Consider the following 18,281-nt stretch of genomic DNA (forward strand, 5'->3'; position numbering starts at 1 on the left):
ATCTGCGATCTGCCCTCTGCCCTCTGCACTCTGCTCTTGCTTGCCGGCCCCACGACGTTCGACTGGATACCTCGTTCTCGAACTAGATTTTAAGCTTCACCGAGAGAATCCCGTTTCCTTCCGAGCAGAAAATCCGCCTCCGTGAAATTTCCTCCCCAGAAGTCTCAACTCGAGAAACCGCCGGGCTCGAAAGAAAAATTGCAGCAGACAAGAAACGCACCTTTTCAACTCTCCTCTTGGGATCTTCCCTTTCATTTCGTTACGCTGTATATTGTATAATTTTAACCCTTTCTCCTTTCTCTCTTCGGGTCGCTCATTCAAAGGCAAAGGCGGGTTCTTTGGCTACCTTCTTAAGCTCGGTTTGTGTACGTTTTGTGAACTTGTACACTCGGCTTTTTATTCAAAATGGACCAGCAAAGTAAAGGACCAGAACACCCCAAAGGTACGATATATACCGTGAGGATTGCCATTGGCGGTCCTCGTTGCTTCAATGGCGGGCGTACAGCATGATGGTTGTGGTTGTGCAATTGGAGACTGATTTTTTCTACGTCTTGCTATAGAAGTGCCGGAAGACACCAAGCCTGAAAACACCAGCCAGGAGCTTGCGAACGGCAACAAGGCAGAGGGGGAACAGGATGATAATAACAATGCTGGAGGTAGGACTGTTTGTTTCTGTCTTTAACGGGGCGCTTAGTGCCTGTAGAAAGGGCTCTCGTTTATGGTCGTGTGCACATTTTAGGCCTTTTCCAGATCAGCGTAAAGCTCCCTCATGAGCCACACAACATCCAGGTTATGGTAGGTTTACTCTTGTCTCAGTATACTCACCAACTTGCCTAACAACAATTGCAGGTCTCCAGCCAGGAGCAAGTCCAAGATGTTCGCCAATCGATTGTCGAACTGCCTGGGACCTTCCAGTATACCTGCTTCCACTTGGAAACTGAGGGAAACCGAATCAATGATTATGTCGAGCTGTCTGAGGTGAAGGGCCTCAAAGCCGACTCCGAGGTCGTCCTGATCGAGGATCCTTATACCGAGAAAGAAGCCAGGATGCACGTTGTTAGAATCCGGGAGCTGATCGGCGCTGCTGGTAACCGTGTTGATACATTGCATGGCCTTTCCGCTGGCCTGTCTTTGTATGACTCCGTTGCTGCGGGCGAGGGGCTGCCTGAGGAGGCTAAGAAGACTCACGCTCTCGACGGCTACGATGTCAATGCTCCTTTGAGCCTGGCAACTGTGCTTCCACAGGACCAATCCGCGGTACCAAAGACCGTCAGATCAGTTTCTCTTTCGCCGTGGAACCCTCCACCATACCATCTCCGCCAAAAGGGACACCTCCTGTACCTGCTGGTGACTACCAACGAAGGCGAACAGCACCAGATCACATCTCATGTCTCTGGGTTCTACGTGAACAAGTGCTCCAATTCGAAATTCGATCCTTTCCCTCGACCTGCTCCCAAGAACTACAGCGCACACTCCTTACTAACCTTGATCTCCCTTATCTCCCCTTCGTTTAATGAGTCTTTCAAGGCTCTCCAGGAGTACAACAACAAAAAGGATCTCCTCACAACATTCCCATTCCAAAACTCGATACCGAACAACCCATGGCTTGTTCCAGCATCACAGAGCCAGGCTACGGCGCATATGTCGGATGCAACTCGTTCTCAGGAGAACTACTTGATTGCGGGTATCGATAACTCCGAGACCTTGAGAGACTGGAACGAGGAATTCCAAACCACTCGAGAACTTCCCCGGGAAAATGTCCAAGAAAAGGTCTTCAGGGAGAGATTAACATCTAAACTCTTTGCTGACTATAACGATGCTGCTGTTCGCGGCGCCATCTTGGTCGCTAGGGGCGAGGTTGCATCGTTGAACCCAATGGAGGCCAGGGATGCCCAGATCTTCGTTTATAACAACATCTTCTTCTCCTTTGGTGCGGACGGTGTCGGCACCTTTGCTGCTGAGGGTGGCGATGAAGCTGCCCGTATCGCCGTTGGAAAGGATGTCATGGGTGTTAAGACTGTTAACCAGCTTGACATTCCTGGACTCTTCACCCCCGGAACTGTTGTTGTTGACTACCTCGGCAAACGTATTGTTGGTCAGAGTATCGTTCCTGGTATTTTCAAGCACCGCGAGCCCGGTGAGCACCAGATTGATTACGGTGGTGTTGAGGGCAAGGATGTTGTCGCAAAGAACGAAGCTTTCACCCCTGTTTTCGAGAAGCTCTCCAAGGCTCTCCGTGTCAAGAAGCATGCCGTTTGGGATAAAGATGGCGTACGACACGAATTAGAAGGAAGTGTTGAGACCAAAGGTCTCCTTGGTACTGATGGTCGTAAATATGTTCTTGACCTTTACCGCATCACTCCACTTGATATCTCCTGGACTGAGGATGCTGAAGGCCATGACGAATACCCCCATAGGATGCCTGTCCTCCGTCACGAGCTCGTAGAGGCGTATTGGAGATACAAGATGGGCCAATACGTCAAGGAAGAAGTTGAGAAGCGCAGGGCCGCTGTCAAGGAGGCTAAGGCTGTTGAGAACGGTGAGGGTGCTGATGCCGAGAAGAAAGACAACTCTGACCAGGAGAGAGTTGATATTTCCAACTTCCATCTTGCATTGAACCCTGATGTATTCAGCGGCCAGGTCCCACAGACCGAGGAGGAGAAGGAAGAGTGGGCACAAGACGAGAAGGAAGTCCGTGATGCTTGCGACCACCTTAGATCCAAGGCACTCCCAGAACTTGTCAAGGATCTTTACAATGGTGAAGTTGGCTTCCCTATGGATGGCCAGTCTCTCAGTCAACTCCTCCATAAGCGTGGTATCAACATCAGGTACCTTGGAAAGGTGGCACAGCTCGCCGAAGAAAAGGGATCCAGACTTCAGTCGCTTGTTGCTCTTGTGGTTCAGGATATGGTTGCTCGTTCATTCAAGCATATTGCTAACCGTTACCTCCGAAACCTTCCTCCTCCATTCGCTACTGCCTGTGTTGCCCACCTTCTCAACTGCTTGCTAGGTACAGAAGTCAACTCGAAGCCTCGTGCTGAGATTGATGAGTCTCTCCGAGCAATTTACCCCGAAGGTGACTTCTCGTTCGAGGAGGTTACTCCTGCATCCCTTGCTGCAGATATCGAGAAGCAGATTAAATCTCGTTACAGATATACACTTGAGGCCAGCTGGACTGGAAGCTTGAAACATTTCCAAGTTCTACGAGATATCTCTCTCAAGCTTGGACTTCAGCTTGTTGCTAAGGAGTATGCTTTCAACAAATCCCAAGTGAAAGAGCAGTCCCCCGCAGGAAACGGAGCTCACAGCGATTCTCAAGATGAGAAGAAAAAGAAGAAGAAGAAGGGCTCATCTGCTCCAGCTGCCACCCCCGCACCTGCTCCGGCTCTCACTTTTGTGCCCGACGATATTGTGAACATCGTTCCAATTATCAAGGACGCCTCTCCTCGCAGTGCCCTTGCTGAGGAGGCATTCGAAGCCGGCCGTATCTCTCTTATGCAGAACCAGAAGGAACTTGGCCAAGAGCTTATATTGGAGTCTCTCTCGCTTCACGAGCAGATTTATGGCATCCTCCACCCAGAGGTGGCCAAACTATACCATCAGCTCTCTATGGTATACTACCAAACCGATGAGAAGGATGCTGCGGTGGAACTAGCACGCAAGGCTGTTATCGTTACTGAGCGAACAATGGGAGTTGACTCTTCGGATGCTATTCTGAGCTACCTCAATCTCTCCCTGTTCGAGCATGCCAACGGAAACACTCAGACTGCTCTGATCTACATTAGACATGCTTTGGAATTGTGGAAGATTGTCTATGGCCCAAGCCACCCCGACTCTATCACCACGATGAACAATGCCGCAGTCATGCTCCAGCACTTGAAAAAGTACCCTGATTCTCGTAAATGGTTTGAGTCTTCTCTCGCTGTTTGCGACGAACTGTTCGGAAGACAGTCCGTTAACACTGCCACCTTGTTGTTCCAGCTTGCTCAAGCTCTTGCACTCGACCAAGACTCTAAGTCTGCCGTAAACCGTATGCGTGAAGCCTATAACATCTTCCTCAATGAGCTTGGCCCCGAGGACCGCAACACCAAGGAGGCAGAGAGCTGGCTTGAGCAACTCACCCAGAATGCTGTCTCTATCGCCAAGCGCGCAAAAGATATCCAGGCTCGCAGACGGCGCCTCGTCAACTTACCCGGCCGCTCATCTCTTGCCGCCCAACCCCAACCTTCAGTCGGACAAACTACATCCGAGATGGTTGCCGGTGTCGACGGTGCTAACCCAAGCTTGGATTCCCGAAGCATTGACGAGCTTTTGAAGTTCATTGAGGGCGGCGATGCTGCTCGCTCGAAGCCAAAGAAGAGAACCACTCGCAACCCTAAACTTCGCGGCTCGAAGCAGACTTCCGTCAAGCAATAAAGTGGCCAATACCTAATGATGCAACCTTTTACGGAATATCCTCCACATCGCGCCTTGCATTATATACCATTGCGGTTTTTCTTCTTTCCTTATCTGTCTTCAAAGCGTGGAATTTTGCTGTGCCAAATGCAGGGGTTTTTGGACATCTCTTATTGGTGCCGTTGAGCAATTGTCATTCTCGTATAAAAAACCGCGAACGGCTCCTGGGCTATGGGAACGTCATTTTGTTTGATTGTATATATCTATCTCTACTCTACTTTCAAAATCCTTTTCCCTTTAATTTTCTCTTTTTTTTGGTTCTTTCGCCAGAAAGTCAACTTTCACCGTTCATGAAATTGCTGATTTACCTTGCTCGAGGGTTACTTAGCAAGGTTAACTTCCCAAGCGATCTCCCAAATTTCTCGATATATGATACCGAATATGAATTTAAACTACTTACGGCATTAAGCGTGCTGCTCCCATAGTGATGTCTGTTATGCACCTGGATACCTAGGGTAGTGTTGTAAGGTCCAATCAACCAGAGAATTTCCAAGGTTCAAAGGTTCCAATGTCAGGGGTAAGATAAGATAAGATAAGATATAGTTATCACGTGACTTGTCTTGGCGTAAACAACAGTTGTTTACCTTTTTCAGCTTTCGTCACTAACCGCCATACAAACAGCCCATAGCCCAGCATCACAAGAATGCAGCATATTTTATAGCGTACCTGGAACCATACCAGCTCTTAATTTTAGTTTATATTGTCCGTTTATCTTTCTTCGCGCCTAATATACCTGAAGGAACCACATTGGCAGCTCAATCCTATGTCTAATTTGCCCTACGATCCCACGCCGTGTGGATAGCTAGTATCGCAGCGGTATAATTTTACATAGTATTGAATATTTATTTTTCTAAAAATGGGACCTAGCCACATTAATTCTCGTGCAAAACCCCCTCCGCCGCAAGTTCCGATCAACCTGAGATGGTGCAATCGAGCCCTACGCCCGTTAACGTCGATATATTTACGACTGGAGAAACACTGGAGAATCTCCCCATTGCGAGACGAAGAATACATCCGGCGGGCATATGGCGGTGGTGAAAGCTCCTTCAGTAGCAGCCAGAATGTACGCAGGTCGATGTCAGCCTCTGGGAACGCATCGGACTCGGAATCGTCGAAGGAAGACCCTACATGGGTACCGGGCGATGCTTCACGAAAGCCAATAAAACACCGATATTCTGGAAGGAAAGAAAGTTCGCGTACAAGCTCACGTTCTAAAGCCGTTGTCAAAAGCCCAGAGACTGAAAGACTCCAACCTGGACAACTCGCGATTGCGACCCCTTTGATCCTGGGAAAACGGCGGATGATTCCCCTATCGAAAATGCCGGCACCCGGTGATGGCAGCACAGAAAATGAGATGCCACAAAAAGAGAAGATTTTTTCTTATTCGAGACGTAAATCTTTGGGAAATAGCTGGAGCCTCGGTGAAATCGCGCATGGAATAGAAGATACATACAACGATCCGTCCTATGTGGCAATTGTGCAAACCATTTTCTCTGCATGGGATACCCTTCTTAGAATGAGTGGCCCTCAGCAGAGTAATCCTCAGACAGGGGCAAAGTCCTTATTGTCAATGGCTCTAAGCACTACATCCAAATACATTTTACAGGAGCAAGAGCGCATTAACAGCCTCGAAGAAAAAGATGAGGAGACAGACGTCGCCGGGTGTATCATCACTGAGTTGGAAAAGATGTACACAATGGGTGGCAACGGATGGAGACCATTGAAAGAGCTTGTCCGATCGCACGGCATCCACTTGATGTGCGAAGCAATTCGAAGACGATGGCTCTCTCCTCAATTGAGCCGAAGGCTCGTCTTGCAATCTTTTTCTCTGCAAGCTCATGACGCTGCAAGCGCTTTATTAACAGCCATGATATCGCTCTCGCCCGTCATTCCACCTCCGGTTCGGCTGGATTCCAACCTATTTAAACCAAGTCATTCGGTTGCATTACACACTTTGGAAACTTATGTCAGGCCCTCAGGAAGTTTTAGTATATTATTCAGGGAAATGGCATCATTACTTGATCGAGGTCGATTACCAGCCGAATGGTTAGCGACCGACTCCATGAAATATTACTTGACTTCTGCTTTACAATCCCTTGCAACTGATGACGAGCACTCCTTTGCTTCACTACGCCTCATCACTTCTGCCATACTAGCAGCTGCTGGCTCTAAGAGAACAATACCCGCGCAGGTGCTTAACAACTTACGCCGGTCAAAACGGGGGACTACTCGAAACCGCAAGAGCGAGTCCGAAGCAAGCTTTACTGGCTCGTGTCTGGGGCCGAAAACCAGCTGTCATGATCCAATTTCTATCGCCCTCAGCAACAGTATTACAAGTATCCTCACCGTGCTTTCTGGCTCACATGTTGCCAAGTTTGGATTTGGAAAGGCAAAGGCTTCGTCATTGTATAACTTGCTATCCTTTCTTTCTACGATTGTGCAGCGAGATATTGAACGAAACCTTTTTGATAAGGGCAAGAATAAGTTGAACCTGCAACCAACTCGGGCTTGCACCATTTTGCTTTCAGATTTTTTGGCCAATTTTTTGGGTAATGGCAACAAGGAGAGCCAAAGGCAGGCGGCTATTCATGCCTCGCCTATTCTACACAATCTTGGATATTTAACTGGTATGCATAAAAATAAGAAGGAGCTTGTGGAGGAGTTGGCCGACTTTGTTCTACAGGTCGCGAGATGTCTAGGCAGGGTACGGAATGATAACGGCTTTGAGGTGGCTAAGCGGTTCACCTTAGCATTTAACTCCTCTTCTGTCAAAAGGCACCCTATTCTCCGACTAGTGCTCAGCAAGGTGGCTGTTGAGGTTGCTCTGAAGTTTGCTGAGGCTACATGCCTACAAGAACATCATGACTGGGCCTCATATATCCAAGATCAAGCGGCTGCCTGTGGTTTAGATATAGCTGATGTGCACGATATGCAACCATTGACCCCCTCCTTACGCCGCTCGGAAACTGGATTTAGATGGGAGGATGGCATTGGGGAATGGGTTGCAAAGACTCCCATCTTTAGTCAAGCCAAAAGCTCGAGGTCTACGTCGCCGTTGCCGAACTGTACCGTCCCCGCATCTCAGTGTGGCATGACTGATCATAAAATGGAAATATCAGATACCGAAGAGAGTGTCTCAAGGTCCTCGACAATGTCAAATCAAAACAAGGACAGCTCAAGTGTTTCATCGGAGTATTCTGACTCGCCTCCACCGCCCAAGAGGAAACGATTAACAAGCGCTTTTGGCGATCAAAACTTCACGAGAGCGACAGAAAGGGGCCAAAACAACCCTTGCTATCTCCAACGTCAGACCGCAAGACGCCGGAGCTCAGATATGGATTCTCGGCCGGACCATAATGAATCACGGCAATGCTGGCTTGGACCTAGGAAACCCGTTCATAATACAACCACGGACCATCGACGGTCGACTGGAGGAGCGCTAATCCATGGTAGCTCAAAAAATGTAGCTGTTGTGATTGAAGTGCCTCGTAAACGGAAGGCAAGCGACTCGGGGGCTGTGCCAAAAGAGCGTATCATTTGCCGCAGGAAGCGTCGTGCTACTGAACCGTTTGGATCTATATCAACGGCATTTGATACGACAGATAAGGAAGAAGAAACCGAAGATGAGGAGGAGGAAGATATCCTCAGTCATGCGCCAGCCCTCAGCCAACGATTTAAGCACAGGATACGGCATCAAACTGCTCCTAGACAACCCCAGATCCGTCACAAGGAGTTCAGGCGTGCCCGCCCCCGTCGATCAACTAGGTTGTCCCTTGGAGAACGTGTAATCCCCTGCTCAGACTCGAGTGATGATGAACTAAGCTTCTGTTGACACAGTGCTAAGACACGATGTTTTCCCTGTTTTGATATCAGTCCATCTACAACCCGGCAACGCTCCCATCGTCCGGCCCTACCGCTGACGTCTCATGTCAAACATGAGATAGTTCTTCCTTTTTCCTCCTACCAATACTCTTCGCAGAACCAAAGTCAGTTTTGATTCAGATTTGATCAGCATTCTTACACCTTTCTTTTTCAGTATTTTCACATGGCTCGAATACTGGCGCCCTCTCTTTTTTCGCCTGGTTATACCCATTTTGCATTGCTTTGGCTTGAAACTCGATATGTCGCAGGGAGTTCAGCGTGCACGCTTTACGGATACCAATTGTCGAGCGTCTTCGTTTCCCTTTATCTCTTTCTATCGTTCATGACTCTACGTGTATATTCTGACCCGAGGCCTAGATCCGCCCGGTTTCATGTATTTATACTACTGATATAGAAGCTTTTTTTGCCTGTTCGTATATTCCATGTGCCTTTGAAGCTTCTTCTATCGTCAGCACGCCAACAGCGGCTTGCAAACTTGATCTTCAGCTTGCGACGAAGCTGTGTCGAGGCCAGCACAGCCCCTCACTTCGATGGTTTTAGTTGCTGCCACTAGACGGAGACTAGGGCTAGTTAGCTCTCTGGATTGACTACTGTAGCGTGTCGTAGGTGTCCGAGTTGAGTGGCGTCTACGATTTCTCATTTACCGCGGTTCCCCAACCAGGTGCATTTTTGCGGGGGAAAGAATCCATCAGACACTTGGGAAACGGTGGAGAGAGGGAAAGAAACGGTCATGTCAGATGGAAGGCGCTGTGGGTTTCAGAGAAAGATGTGGTTTGCCTTCTGAGTGGCCGAGAAGAGCAGAAGCGGGTAGACTTTTGCTCGCTTCAACTGGCCACCCGGCGATTCTAGGTCGCATGAGAGTCTTTCCCCTGGTTCACTGAGTAGCTTTTGCCCTTAAGTTCCCACCAGCGTGAGTGAATTGGAGGAGGAGTCCTTTCTTTATCGCTGTCCGACATCGAGATGGGCGTTGCGTTGCTCCATGTAAGTTTAAAGTAGCGGCCAGGGGCTTGCCTGGTGCCGTTTTCCACCGTGCGAAGCGGCCAGTCGGCTACTTATACAGACCTAACCCATGGAGTGAGCAGGGATAATTAAGTACCTAGGAAGCTAATTTAGTTCGGCCTGGGCTACTGCAACGGAGGTAACAAGCTCAACTCCTCTAACCCGTGTAGGAAAAGCCTGTGTGGCAGATGGAGTCGGGAAGCCGTCTGAAGCTATGGCAACCGTATGTACTCATATGATTCCCCTAGACAGGAGCAGTGTATAGTAGCCCATGTCGGAGTTATATTAGTTAGAGCCTGGGTGGTATGCGACAGGAAGGACCACTGGGTGATACTCGGTCAGACCACACTCGCAGTACATACTCTCCACGCTGCCGAGACATGAATGGGGGAATGGGGAATGGAGGGCGCCCTGACCTGATATCCTGTAGCCAACTATCGATCCAGAATGCTCATCTACGACTTTGATCGTCGGCCGAAAATGCATATCCCAAGTGCCTTTCCCACCTTCTGCTACTCGTCAGATAGTTAATTCAGCTCCTTCTCTTGAAACAGGAGGCGATAGTTGGCCATCTCAGCGGACGATCCCCTTTGGATTTTGAATATCGACGAAAGAGAGACCGATCTCTTTCCTTCCTCTAGGCCGGCCTTCGCAGCATCTAGACCACCCCCGTACGGCATACGGAGTTGTAGTTATGCTTTCCCTTCGGTTTCCATGCCTAAGTATAGCTCGCATCCATCCCTCGCGGTGGTCCCGGTGGAGAATCTCATTCCTCTCCGTACTGTATCCTCGCCGTCAAGATAAGTCTTACGCCCAGCCTTCGGGCGTTTCACCTTTTGAGGGTCGTCTCCAGTCCGTGTCAGCCAACGAGCCATTGCCCTAGAGGATTTTCATGACTTACTCTGCTGCTGATTCGCTCATCTGCGCTTCTAACTTTTCGCCGTCCCTTTCTTCTGACTCGAACTGGCTGGTGGTGGCTTGATCGACGGCCGTACCTTGCATGGGCGCTGCAAGTCCCCTGACGGTATCTTGCCCGCTAGGCGGCAGCCCGGGAGTGACTTGCAGAGTACATGCAGGTGCCACTGGCCTCTGGGATCCGCAGCATACTCCTGCCGGTCCCGTCAGCTTATTAGACCTTTCAATCGAATCCGGCTTGGACCTGCGCAGAAGCCGAAGTCGACCAGGGGAAGAAATAGAACGCCCTTGGCCGTCTGGTCGTCTCGTTTCTCTGTCACCTCACGCTCGCTCTCTGTGTCCGTCTTTTCAAACGTCGACTCCCACAGTGCTCTTGTTCCTTGTCCCCTGTCCGAGGCCGATGAGAGCTTGCAGGGCACACTGGTTCGGGGGCTCCTTGGTCTCTGACATGCTATGCTAGTAAACTGACAAGGGCTGTGCCTTTTTCTGTCTCGACGACCTCAAACAACATTCGCGACTCCCAAAGACAAGAACATCAACTGCGAAGTGCAACAAACAAAGAGCAACCACGCTCGCCGTTTAAGAGACGCCAATTCCACTCTCTTTTTATCCTCCAGGCAGGCCGGGGCGGTTTCTCCCGTTACAATCTTTTTCAACCATCCAAACAGTGCAAATCTCACTCTCACTCTTTAAAACGACCACGAACGTTCATTAGCATACGATCTCTTTTTTATTTCACCATTTACTGCGTCCACGTCGCCGTCAAAAACGTCTTACTCTCCTTCGAATTGAACACTACAGCTGCTCATGAGGTCGTTACTCCTCCTGGCACCGCTGCTGGCGGGCTTTGCCGCAGCTTATGACGAAGAATCATCACACCACGAAGAAGGACCCCATATCCTGCAACCGCAGGAAGTGTACGATGACAAGGTTGCTCGTTACTATATCTTGTCCGGAGGAAGCGTCTTCGCCATTATCCTCATCTGGTCTGCGGTCATTCGCATGTCAGCACACATTCGACGCCTTACCAGTCTTTCAAATGATACCCAGCGGTACTTCGTTGCTGCCCATAGCTTCTGGGCCTGGATGAAGCGTCATGTCATGTATGCTCCTTTGCTCTGGAAACGTCACAACCGCGAGTACCGAATCTCTACGGCATTGAACATGGGTACTCTTCCCACTAGATTTCACACCGTGCTGCTGCTTATGGTGGTGGGGAGCAATGCATACCTCTGCCTGCATAAACTTCCCTTCTCGAAGCCTGAGAATGAGTTTCTACCCTCAATTCGCAAACGGACTGGAACAATGGCAACTGTCAACCTTATCCCCCTTGTTCTCATGGCCGGCCGGAACAACCCTTTGATCAAGCTGTTGGATGTCTCGTTTGATACATGGAATCTCCTTCATCGCTGGCTTGGCCGCATTGTCGTGCTAGAGTCACTTGCTCACACTATCTGCTGGATGGTAGGAAAGGTTCATACAGGTGCGATGTATTCTTTGTTCTATACTCATCTAAGACTTCTCTAACTAGAACGCCAATAGACGGCTGGGCTGCTCTGCGGGAGTCCTTAGGCTCTAGCAATCTGATATTGACTGGCATTGTCGTAAGTACATACTCTTTGATTATTACAATCTATGTAGGCACTAATTAGATCTATAGGGAACCATCTGCGTTGTGATCATATCCATTCACTCTGTCTCCATGCTTCGCCATGCGTTTTATGAAACTTTCCTCCATTTCCATATCCTTTTGGTTATAGTCTTCCTCGCATTCACATGGGCACACTTGGTTGGCTATTCCCAACTCAAGTACCTTCTCGGAGCTATTATACTATGGGCCTTTGAGGTAATCCCAACAAACCCTTAATACTCATCCTTGTCCTGTTCACCGGCTAACTGAGCCCCAATAGCGAGCATGGCGCATAATCACCATCGTTTATAGGAATTTCATACGTGGTAACACAACCGCAACTATAGAAGCTCTTCCAGGAGAAGCAATGCGCGTTACATTAAGGGTTGCTCAGCCCTGGACTTTCAGACCTGGCCAACATCTATATCTATACATCCCATCCGTTGGCTGGTGGACATCTCACCCGTTCAGCGTGGCATGGAGTGAAAATGAAGAAAGTGACACTGATGAAAAAGGTCTCGTCATGACCAAGCAAGACATCCTCGGCCTCCAACAGCCCACAATGTCCCTCGTCGTTCGGCGAAGAACCGGAATGACCAACAAGCTATACGAGAAAGCTACTGAAAACGGTGCTACAAGTGTCACTCTATCCGCCATGGTAGAAGGCCCTTACGGAGCCGAACATGTTCTCGATTCATACGGCTCAGTCGTCCTCTTTGCTGCCGGTGTTGGCATTACCCATCATGTCTCCTATGTGCGGCATCTCGTCGCTGGCTTTGCAGACGGAACAGTAGCTACCCGCCGTCTGACTCTTATCTGGATAATCCAATCGCCCGAACATCTCGAATGGATCCGGCCCTGGATGACCAGCATCCTGTCCATGAGCCAAAGACGAGAGGTACTCCGAATCATGCTCTTCATCACCCGACCACGCAACACCAAGGAGATTCATAGTCCCAGCACGACAGTCCAGATGTTCCCGGGAAAGCCGGACATTGGCACCATCCTTGACGGAGAAATCGAGAAGCAGGTCGGTGCCATGGGTGTCATGGTGTGCGGAACAGGCAGTCTGAGTGACGAGATTCGATATGCGTGTCGGCAACGGCAAACTCCCACCCATATCGACTTCATCGAAGAGTGTTTTACATGGTAGCCATTTCTTCTCCTTCAGTCTATCACCTTCTTTTGCATTTTTATTCATGGGTTAACGGCTTTTCTTCGGGTTGCTGGGGTTCATAAGGAGGGCGCATATCCAACTGGTTCGGTCATGGGGGGCTTCTTCACAGGGGTTAAAATGCACATTCTTTTACTTACGTCTTACTTCTGGCCCTTCACTCTCTCACTTCCATCTTTCACTTCTTCCCTTTTCCCTGTTTACACTTATCATTTTATTCCCCTTGCACATAAGTATCTGCCTAACATATCCCTTTCATTTCGGCCTGGAGATGCAAAGCAGCGGCGTTCGAAGTCCCGGAAATCTGCAGTCCAGCCTTTTTACTTCTTGTATTTACTTATCTATGCAGCAGCCATAACTCTACACCACCAGGCTTGTACCTGTTGCTTACGATCTGCTGCACGTTGACTAACGGATGGCTTTTTCTTCGTCTTCATCTTCGTCTTCTTTTCTTTTGCGTAAAGTCAAAGCATCTTGGCGTCGGCAAAGTCGCCGGCTTTCTAGGCCCTTCGACTTTGTGTGATGTAATAGTTTGAGAACCCAACGCGAGACTTTTGAGGGACGCTCCTTGCACATATGTAAAAAAAAAGAAGAGGGAGAAGAAGTAAGAGTAAATAGAGGAGGAAGAAGAAGAAGCCAGGGGAATATTTCAACCTTCTTCTGGCGATTATAAATCCCGTCTCGCGCCATCGCATCGATATCGCTGTATTTATAATTAATCTCCTAAGCTGCCCCGCCCCCTCGGTCGTAAATACGGACGAAGTTGGCTTGGTGATTAGTATCCGTCTACATATATAACTACCTTGACATCCAGGTTGGAGTAAATCAAATACAGCAGTTTTCATCAATTATTTGCATTCATCCTCCTATAATAAATATATGATCAGGCGCCTGGCTCAGTATACAAAGCAGCTCCAACGCCCAGTCACTACACTAGCGAACAGCACCGTCAAGATGGCTGCCCCCGCATCAGATATCACCCTCTATACCTCACAGACTCCCAATGGCATCAAGATCTCGATCGCCTTGGAGGAGCTTGGGTGAGCCTACCTCCCGGCTTCCTACAAGAGCGTGGAAAGCTGAGAAATAGCTAACACTCCAATATAGCCTCCCTTATAAAGTCGTGGCCATCGAACTCAGCAAAAATACACAAAAGGAGCCTTGGTTCCTCGAGATAAACCCCAATGGCCGCATCCCAGCCATCACCGATACTTTCACCGACGGCAGGAAGATTGCTATCTTCGAATCCGGAAGTATCTTGGAATACCTCGTCGACAGATACGATACCGAGCACAAGCTGTCTTACCCCAAGGGATCCAGGGAGGCATATGAAGTCAGCAACTGGCTTTTCTTCCAGAACGCAGGTGTAAGTCCTGATCCACTTCTCAAGCAACTACTTATTTAGTTGCTAACAAATGTCCTGGATTAGCTTGGCCCAATGCAAGGTCAAGCAAACCACTTTAACCGTTATGCTCCCGAGCGCATCGAATACGGCATCAACCGATACACGAACGAAACCCGCCGTCTATACGGAGTACTAGACAAGCATCTCTCCCAGTCAAAGTCAGGCTATTTGGTTGGAGATCATATCAGCATTGCTGATATCTCTCACTGGGGATGGGTTGCGAGTGCAGGGTGGGCCGGAGTTGACATCGACGACTTCCCGCATTTGAAGGCTTGGGAGGAGAGGCTACTAAAGAGGGAGGGCGTTGAGAAAGGCCGACATGTCCCTGAGCCACATACCATCAAGGAATTGCTGAAGGATAAGGAGGCTATGGAGAGGGTAGCGGCTAAGAGCAGGCAGTGGGTTCAGGCCAGCATGAAGAGTGATGCGAGCAAGTAAAATCTGCTTACAACATTCATTAGTTAGTAATACTATTTAGGTCATGTGATATTTTGGTGGCGCAAGTGACGAAAACTCTTAATTTGGTAAGAACAGCTTAGTAATAGGTTATTTTGAAATAATACGATTTCATACAATCAAATCTCGTTCAGCCCAATAAAAACGATCCATTTTATGTGTAATGATTTCACTTCCAGTATCGAAATTTACCGGAAAATCAATATCCCTAATAGTCACGTGTTGTATTGATTATATAATCATGATATGATAGTTTCCCTTGAGCTTTGGATCATCGACTTGAAAAAGCTCTGTCCTTCGCGCATCTTGCCACGACAGATATATCCTTCATTCCTCGTTTGATTGTGAATCTCAGAATCAACAACGATCATGGCGTGGCGTAATCAAGGTATTACTGGTTCTAACAATATCCCACTGGGTCGTCGCAGGTTTGGCGATGAGCCAGATGAAGCCCCAAGCTCCTCGTCAACTCCAGCAGCTCACATGGATGCTGGGAACAAGCGTGGTAGGAGTCCAGTGAGAGGTGAGTTCTATACCCAGCCCCATCGCCATCATAAGAACACCCATACTAACTGCTTGTGTATAGCTGATCCTCCTGCGGATGGAACAAAGAGGCGGAAGAAGCGCAACCGCTGGGGTGATGCCCAGGAGAACAAGGCTGCTGGCCTGATGGGCCTTCCGACTCTGATCATGGCAAACATGACCAACGAGCAGCTTGAAGCTTACACTCTTCACCTGCGTATTGAAGAAATTAGCCAGAAGCTTCGTATCAACGATGTTGTCCCGGCTGATGGAGATAGGTGAGTGACGGCCTCCCCGCCTTTTATGATATGTTTGCTGGACTAACACTTTTTTTTTATTTAGGTCTCCCTCGCCGGCGCCACAGTACGATAACCTTGGTAAACGTGTAAACACCAGAGAGTACCGTTACCGCAAACGCTTGGAAGATGAGCGTCACAAGCTTATTGAGAAAGCTATGAAAGTTATTCCTAACTATCACCCGCCCTCTGACTACAGGCGTCCGACTAAGACCCAGGAGAAGGTCTATGTCCCTGTTAATGACTATCCAGAGATTAACTTCAGTATGATAACTAACCCTCTAACTCCTAATCGTCCTACTCTTTCTTTATTTTTGCTGCAGGCTCGAGGCTTTCTCGACCTGCTAGTTGCTTTTCATTACTTTCTCTTTTCTTTTAACTTGTCATCAACTTGATGGCTTTTCTATTTCTTTTCTCTTCTCCCTTGCATACTAACCCAGTTACTACTAATCCTTCCCATTCACTACTTGATATAAAAGACTTCAAATACTAACACCGAGCTCACTTGTGAATAAAAGTTGGCTTACTTATCGGACCTCGTGGCAATACCCTCAAGAAAATGGAGACCAAGTCCGGAGCAAAAATTGCTATCCGAGGCAAAGGCTCTGTTAAAGAGGGTAAAGGACGATCTGACGCCGCTCACTCTAGCAACCAGGAAGAAGACCTTCATTGTCTAATCATGGCAGATACGGAAGACAAGGTTAACAAGGCAAAGGAACTTATTCACAATGTTATCGAAACGGTATGTTCTGCAACCTCTCCAATACATTGTTTTAACAAAAATTTTGAGCAAGGATTCAACTAATCATTCAATAGGCTGCTTCTATTCCCGAGGGGCAAAATGAACTGAAGAGGAACCAGCTTCGTGAACTTGCCGCTCTTAACGGTACCCTACGTGACGATGAGAATCAGGCCTGTCAAAATTGTAAGTCTCTCGACATGTCTGTCTATTATTTTATTTATATTATATGATACCTAACACTTCTACTTTTCAGGTGGTCAAATTGGTCATCGCAAATACGATTGCCCAGAACAGCGTAACTTCACTGCAAACATAATCTGTCGTGTTTGCGGAAATGCTGGACATATGGCCAAAGATTGTCCCGACCGTCAACGTGGTACTGATTGGCGTAACCATGGACCTAGCGTTCGCGGCAAAGGGGTTGGAGGTGGTGATGCAGTTGACCGGGAAATGGAGGTAAGCTTTTTCCATCCTCATTTGCACTTAAATAAAAACCTATACTAACGCTTTACTATAGCAACTCATGCAAGAGCTCTCTGGCAATGCTCCTCTACCTGGCGGTGAGGCACAGAAACGCATTGAAGGTGGACCTGGAGGATATGGGCAGGGCAACAACAACTACGGCGGTGATGACGTGAAGCCGTGGCAACAGCGTGAGCCTGCCAGCAACACACCACCATGGCAACGACGAGATGATCGATCCCGAGACGACCATGGTCATCATGACCAAAATGCACCTCCACCATGGGCTTCTGGCGGCCATAGGGGTGACCGAGACAACCGAGATCATCACGGTTACCAGGGGCGCGACTCTTACAACCCTGCTCCCTCTGCTGGTGGCCCTCCACCATGGCAGCAAGCTGCACAGCAAGCTCCAGCCATGGCCCAGGCTGCTGCCTATGGTTATGCCGGATATCAATTCCCCACAAACCAAGTCATGGGTGCACCGCCTGGTCTAAGTGGCATCCCTCCACCACCACCTGGAATGGCATCTATGTTCGCTGGCTTCCAGGGTGCTCCTCCACCTCCACCTCCGCCAGCCGATGGCCCACCCCCTCCCGTAGGTTCTCACAGCTTCGCAACTATGTTTAACCAAAACTAACGTCTATTTTAGCCTCCGAGTGAACAGCCACCGCCTCCACCTCCGCCTTCTGCCTGATTTCGATCACAAGTGTCGGAGTCCAATGGAGAGATTTTCCTAGGAGTACTCAAATGCTAACCACTAACCATGCCTTTTATCTTGTAATTCGGATTTTTTTTTTACTAACAGCCTATAGGCAGTTTTTATGCCCTTGAGGGATGTCATATTTGAATGGCCTCTATGGGCTCCCGTTATTATTGACCGGACACTTGTCGTTTGTAATTTTAAGGGAAATTGATGTCTGTGTTCTTATTTTTTGTTCTTCGTTATTGTCCCTAGGGAGTACTCGGCTCTTAGCTCCAATATCGCGTAGTATTTGGCTATTCGTCGAAAGAAGCTCCATGTACTCCGTAGAGGGGCACCTTACAAGCTCTCAAAACCATTTCATCCCTATGTAACACAGCCTTTGTGGCAACTATTTCAAAGCAGTTATAGCACCCAGCCATACATATTCTCCAGCATGCAAGCCAGTACTCGGCCTACTTTTTTCCGATATTTAACTAAGTACCATATTTTGCGGTGTGACTTGATCTTCGTACGGAGTAAATTTCCGCGATTTCCCATTCGCGGATCATGGTGCCAGCGGACAGCCAGTTGCATAAAAGAGTCAATGCCCCCAGTTCAGCTATAGCCCGAATAGCTGCTCATCGTACATCGACCATTT

The 18,281-nt window shown here is 48.6% G+C and overlaps 6 protein-coding genes across 6 annotated transcripts; 5 read left to right on the forward strand and 1 right to left on the reverse strand.

Moving 5' to 3' along the window:
- Positions 1-263: 263 nt before the first annotated feature.
- On the forward strand, positions 264-4,416 carry MGYG_01144 (hypothetical protein; the record flags this gene model as incomplete). The annotated part of the gene is made up of 4 exons (XM_003177010.1): positions 264-442; positions 561-656; positions 704-795; positions 850-4,416. Exons 1-4 carry the CDS (start codon positions 406-408, stop codon positions 4,414-4,416), a joined length of 3,792 nt encoding a protein of 1,263 aa, XP_003177058.1. The 5' UTR covers positions 264-405.
- Positions 4,417-5,311: 895 nt separating this feature from the next.
- MGYG_01145 (hypothetical protein) lies at positions 5,312-8,287 on the forward strand (the record flags this gene model as incomplete). Its single annotated transcript, XM_003177011.1, has 1 exon — positions 5,312-8,287. One exon carries the CDS (start codon positions 5,312-5,314, stop codon positions 8,285-8,287), a length of 2,976 nt encoding a protein of 991 aa, XP_003177059.1.
- A 1,154-nt stretch (positions 8,288-9,441) lies between these two features.
- MGYG_01146 (hypothetical protein) lies at positions 9,442-10,701 on the reverse strand (the record flags this gene model as incomplete). Its single annotated transcript, XM_003177012.1, has 5 exons — positions 9,442-9,548; positions 9,699-9,848; positions 10,148-10,215; positions 10,238-10,495; positions 10,673-10,701. 5 exons carry the CDS (start codon positions 10,699-10,701, stop codon positions 9,442-9,444), a joined length of 612 nt encoding a protein of 203 aa, XP_003177060.1.
- Positions 10,702-11,058: 357 nt separating this feature from the next.
- Positions 11,059-13,034, forward strand: MGYG_01147 (FreB protein; the record flags this gene model as incomplete). The annotated part of the gene is made up of 4 exons (XM_003177013.1): positions 11,059-11,734; positions 11,794-11,855; positions 11,912-12,097; positions 12,162-13,034. The coding sequence occupies 4 exons, from the start codon at positions 11,059-11,061 to the stop codon at positions 13,032-13,034; spliced, it is 1,797 nt and encodes a 598-aa protein (XP_003177061.1).
- Positions 13,035-14,009: 975 nt separating this feature from the next.
- On the forward strand, positions 14,010-14,898 carry MGYG_01148 (glutathione S-transferase II; the record flags this gene model as incomplete). Its single annotated transcript, XM_003177014.1, has 3 exons — positions 14,010-14,095; positions 14,163-14,421; positions 14,485-14,898. 3 exons carry the CDS (start codon positions 14,010-14,012, stop codon positions 14,896-14,898), a joined length of 759 nt encoding a protein of 252 aa, XP_003177062.1.
- A 374-nt stretch (positions 14,899-15,272) lies between these two features.
- On the forward strand, positions 15,273-17,635 carry MGYG_01149 (branchpoint-bridging protein; the record flags this gene model as incomplete). The annotated part of the gene is made up of 8 exons (XM_003177015.1): positions 15,273-15,439; positions 15,503-15,716; positions 15,781-15,998; positions 16,253-16,476; positions 16,551-16,659; positions 16,730-16,932; positions 16,994-17,536; positions 17,591-17,635. Exons 1-8 carry the CDS (start codon positions 15,286-15,288, stop codon positions 17,633-17,635), a joined length of 1,710 nt encoding a protein of 569 aa, XP_003177063.1. The 5' UTR covers positions 15,273-15,285.
- Positions 17,636-18,281: the final 646 nt, after the last annotated feature.

This window comes from Nannizzia gypsea, genomic scaffold, assembly GCF_000150975.2.
Source record: "Nannizzia gypsea CBS 118893 supercont1.1 genomic scaffold, whole genome shotgun sequence".
Classification (NCBI taxonomy): Eukaryota; Fungi; Ascomycota; class Eurotiomycetes; order Onygenales; family Arthrodermataceae; genus Nannizzia; species Nannizzia gypsea.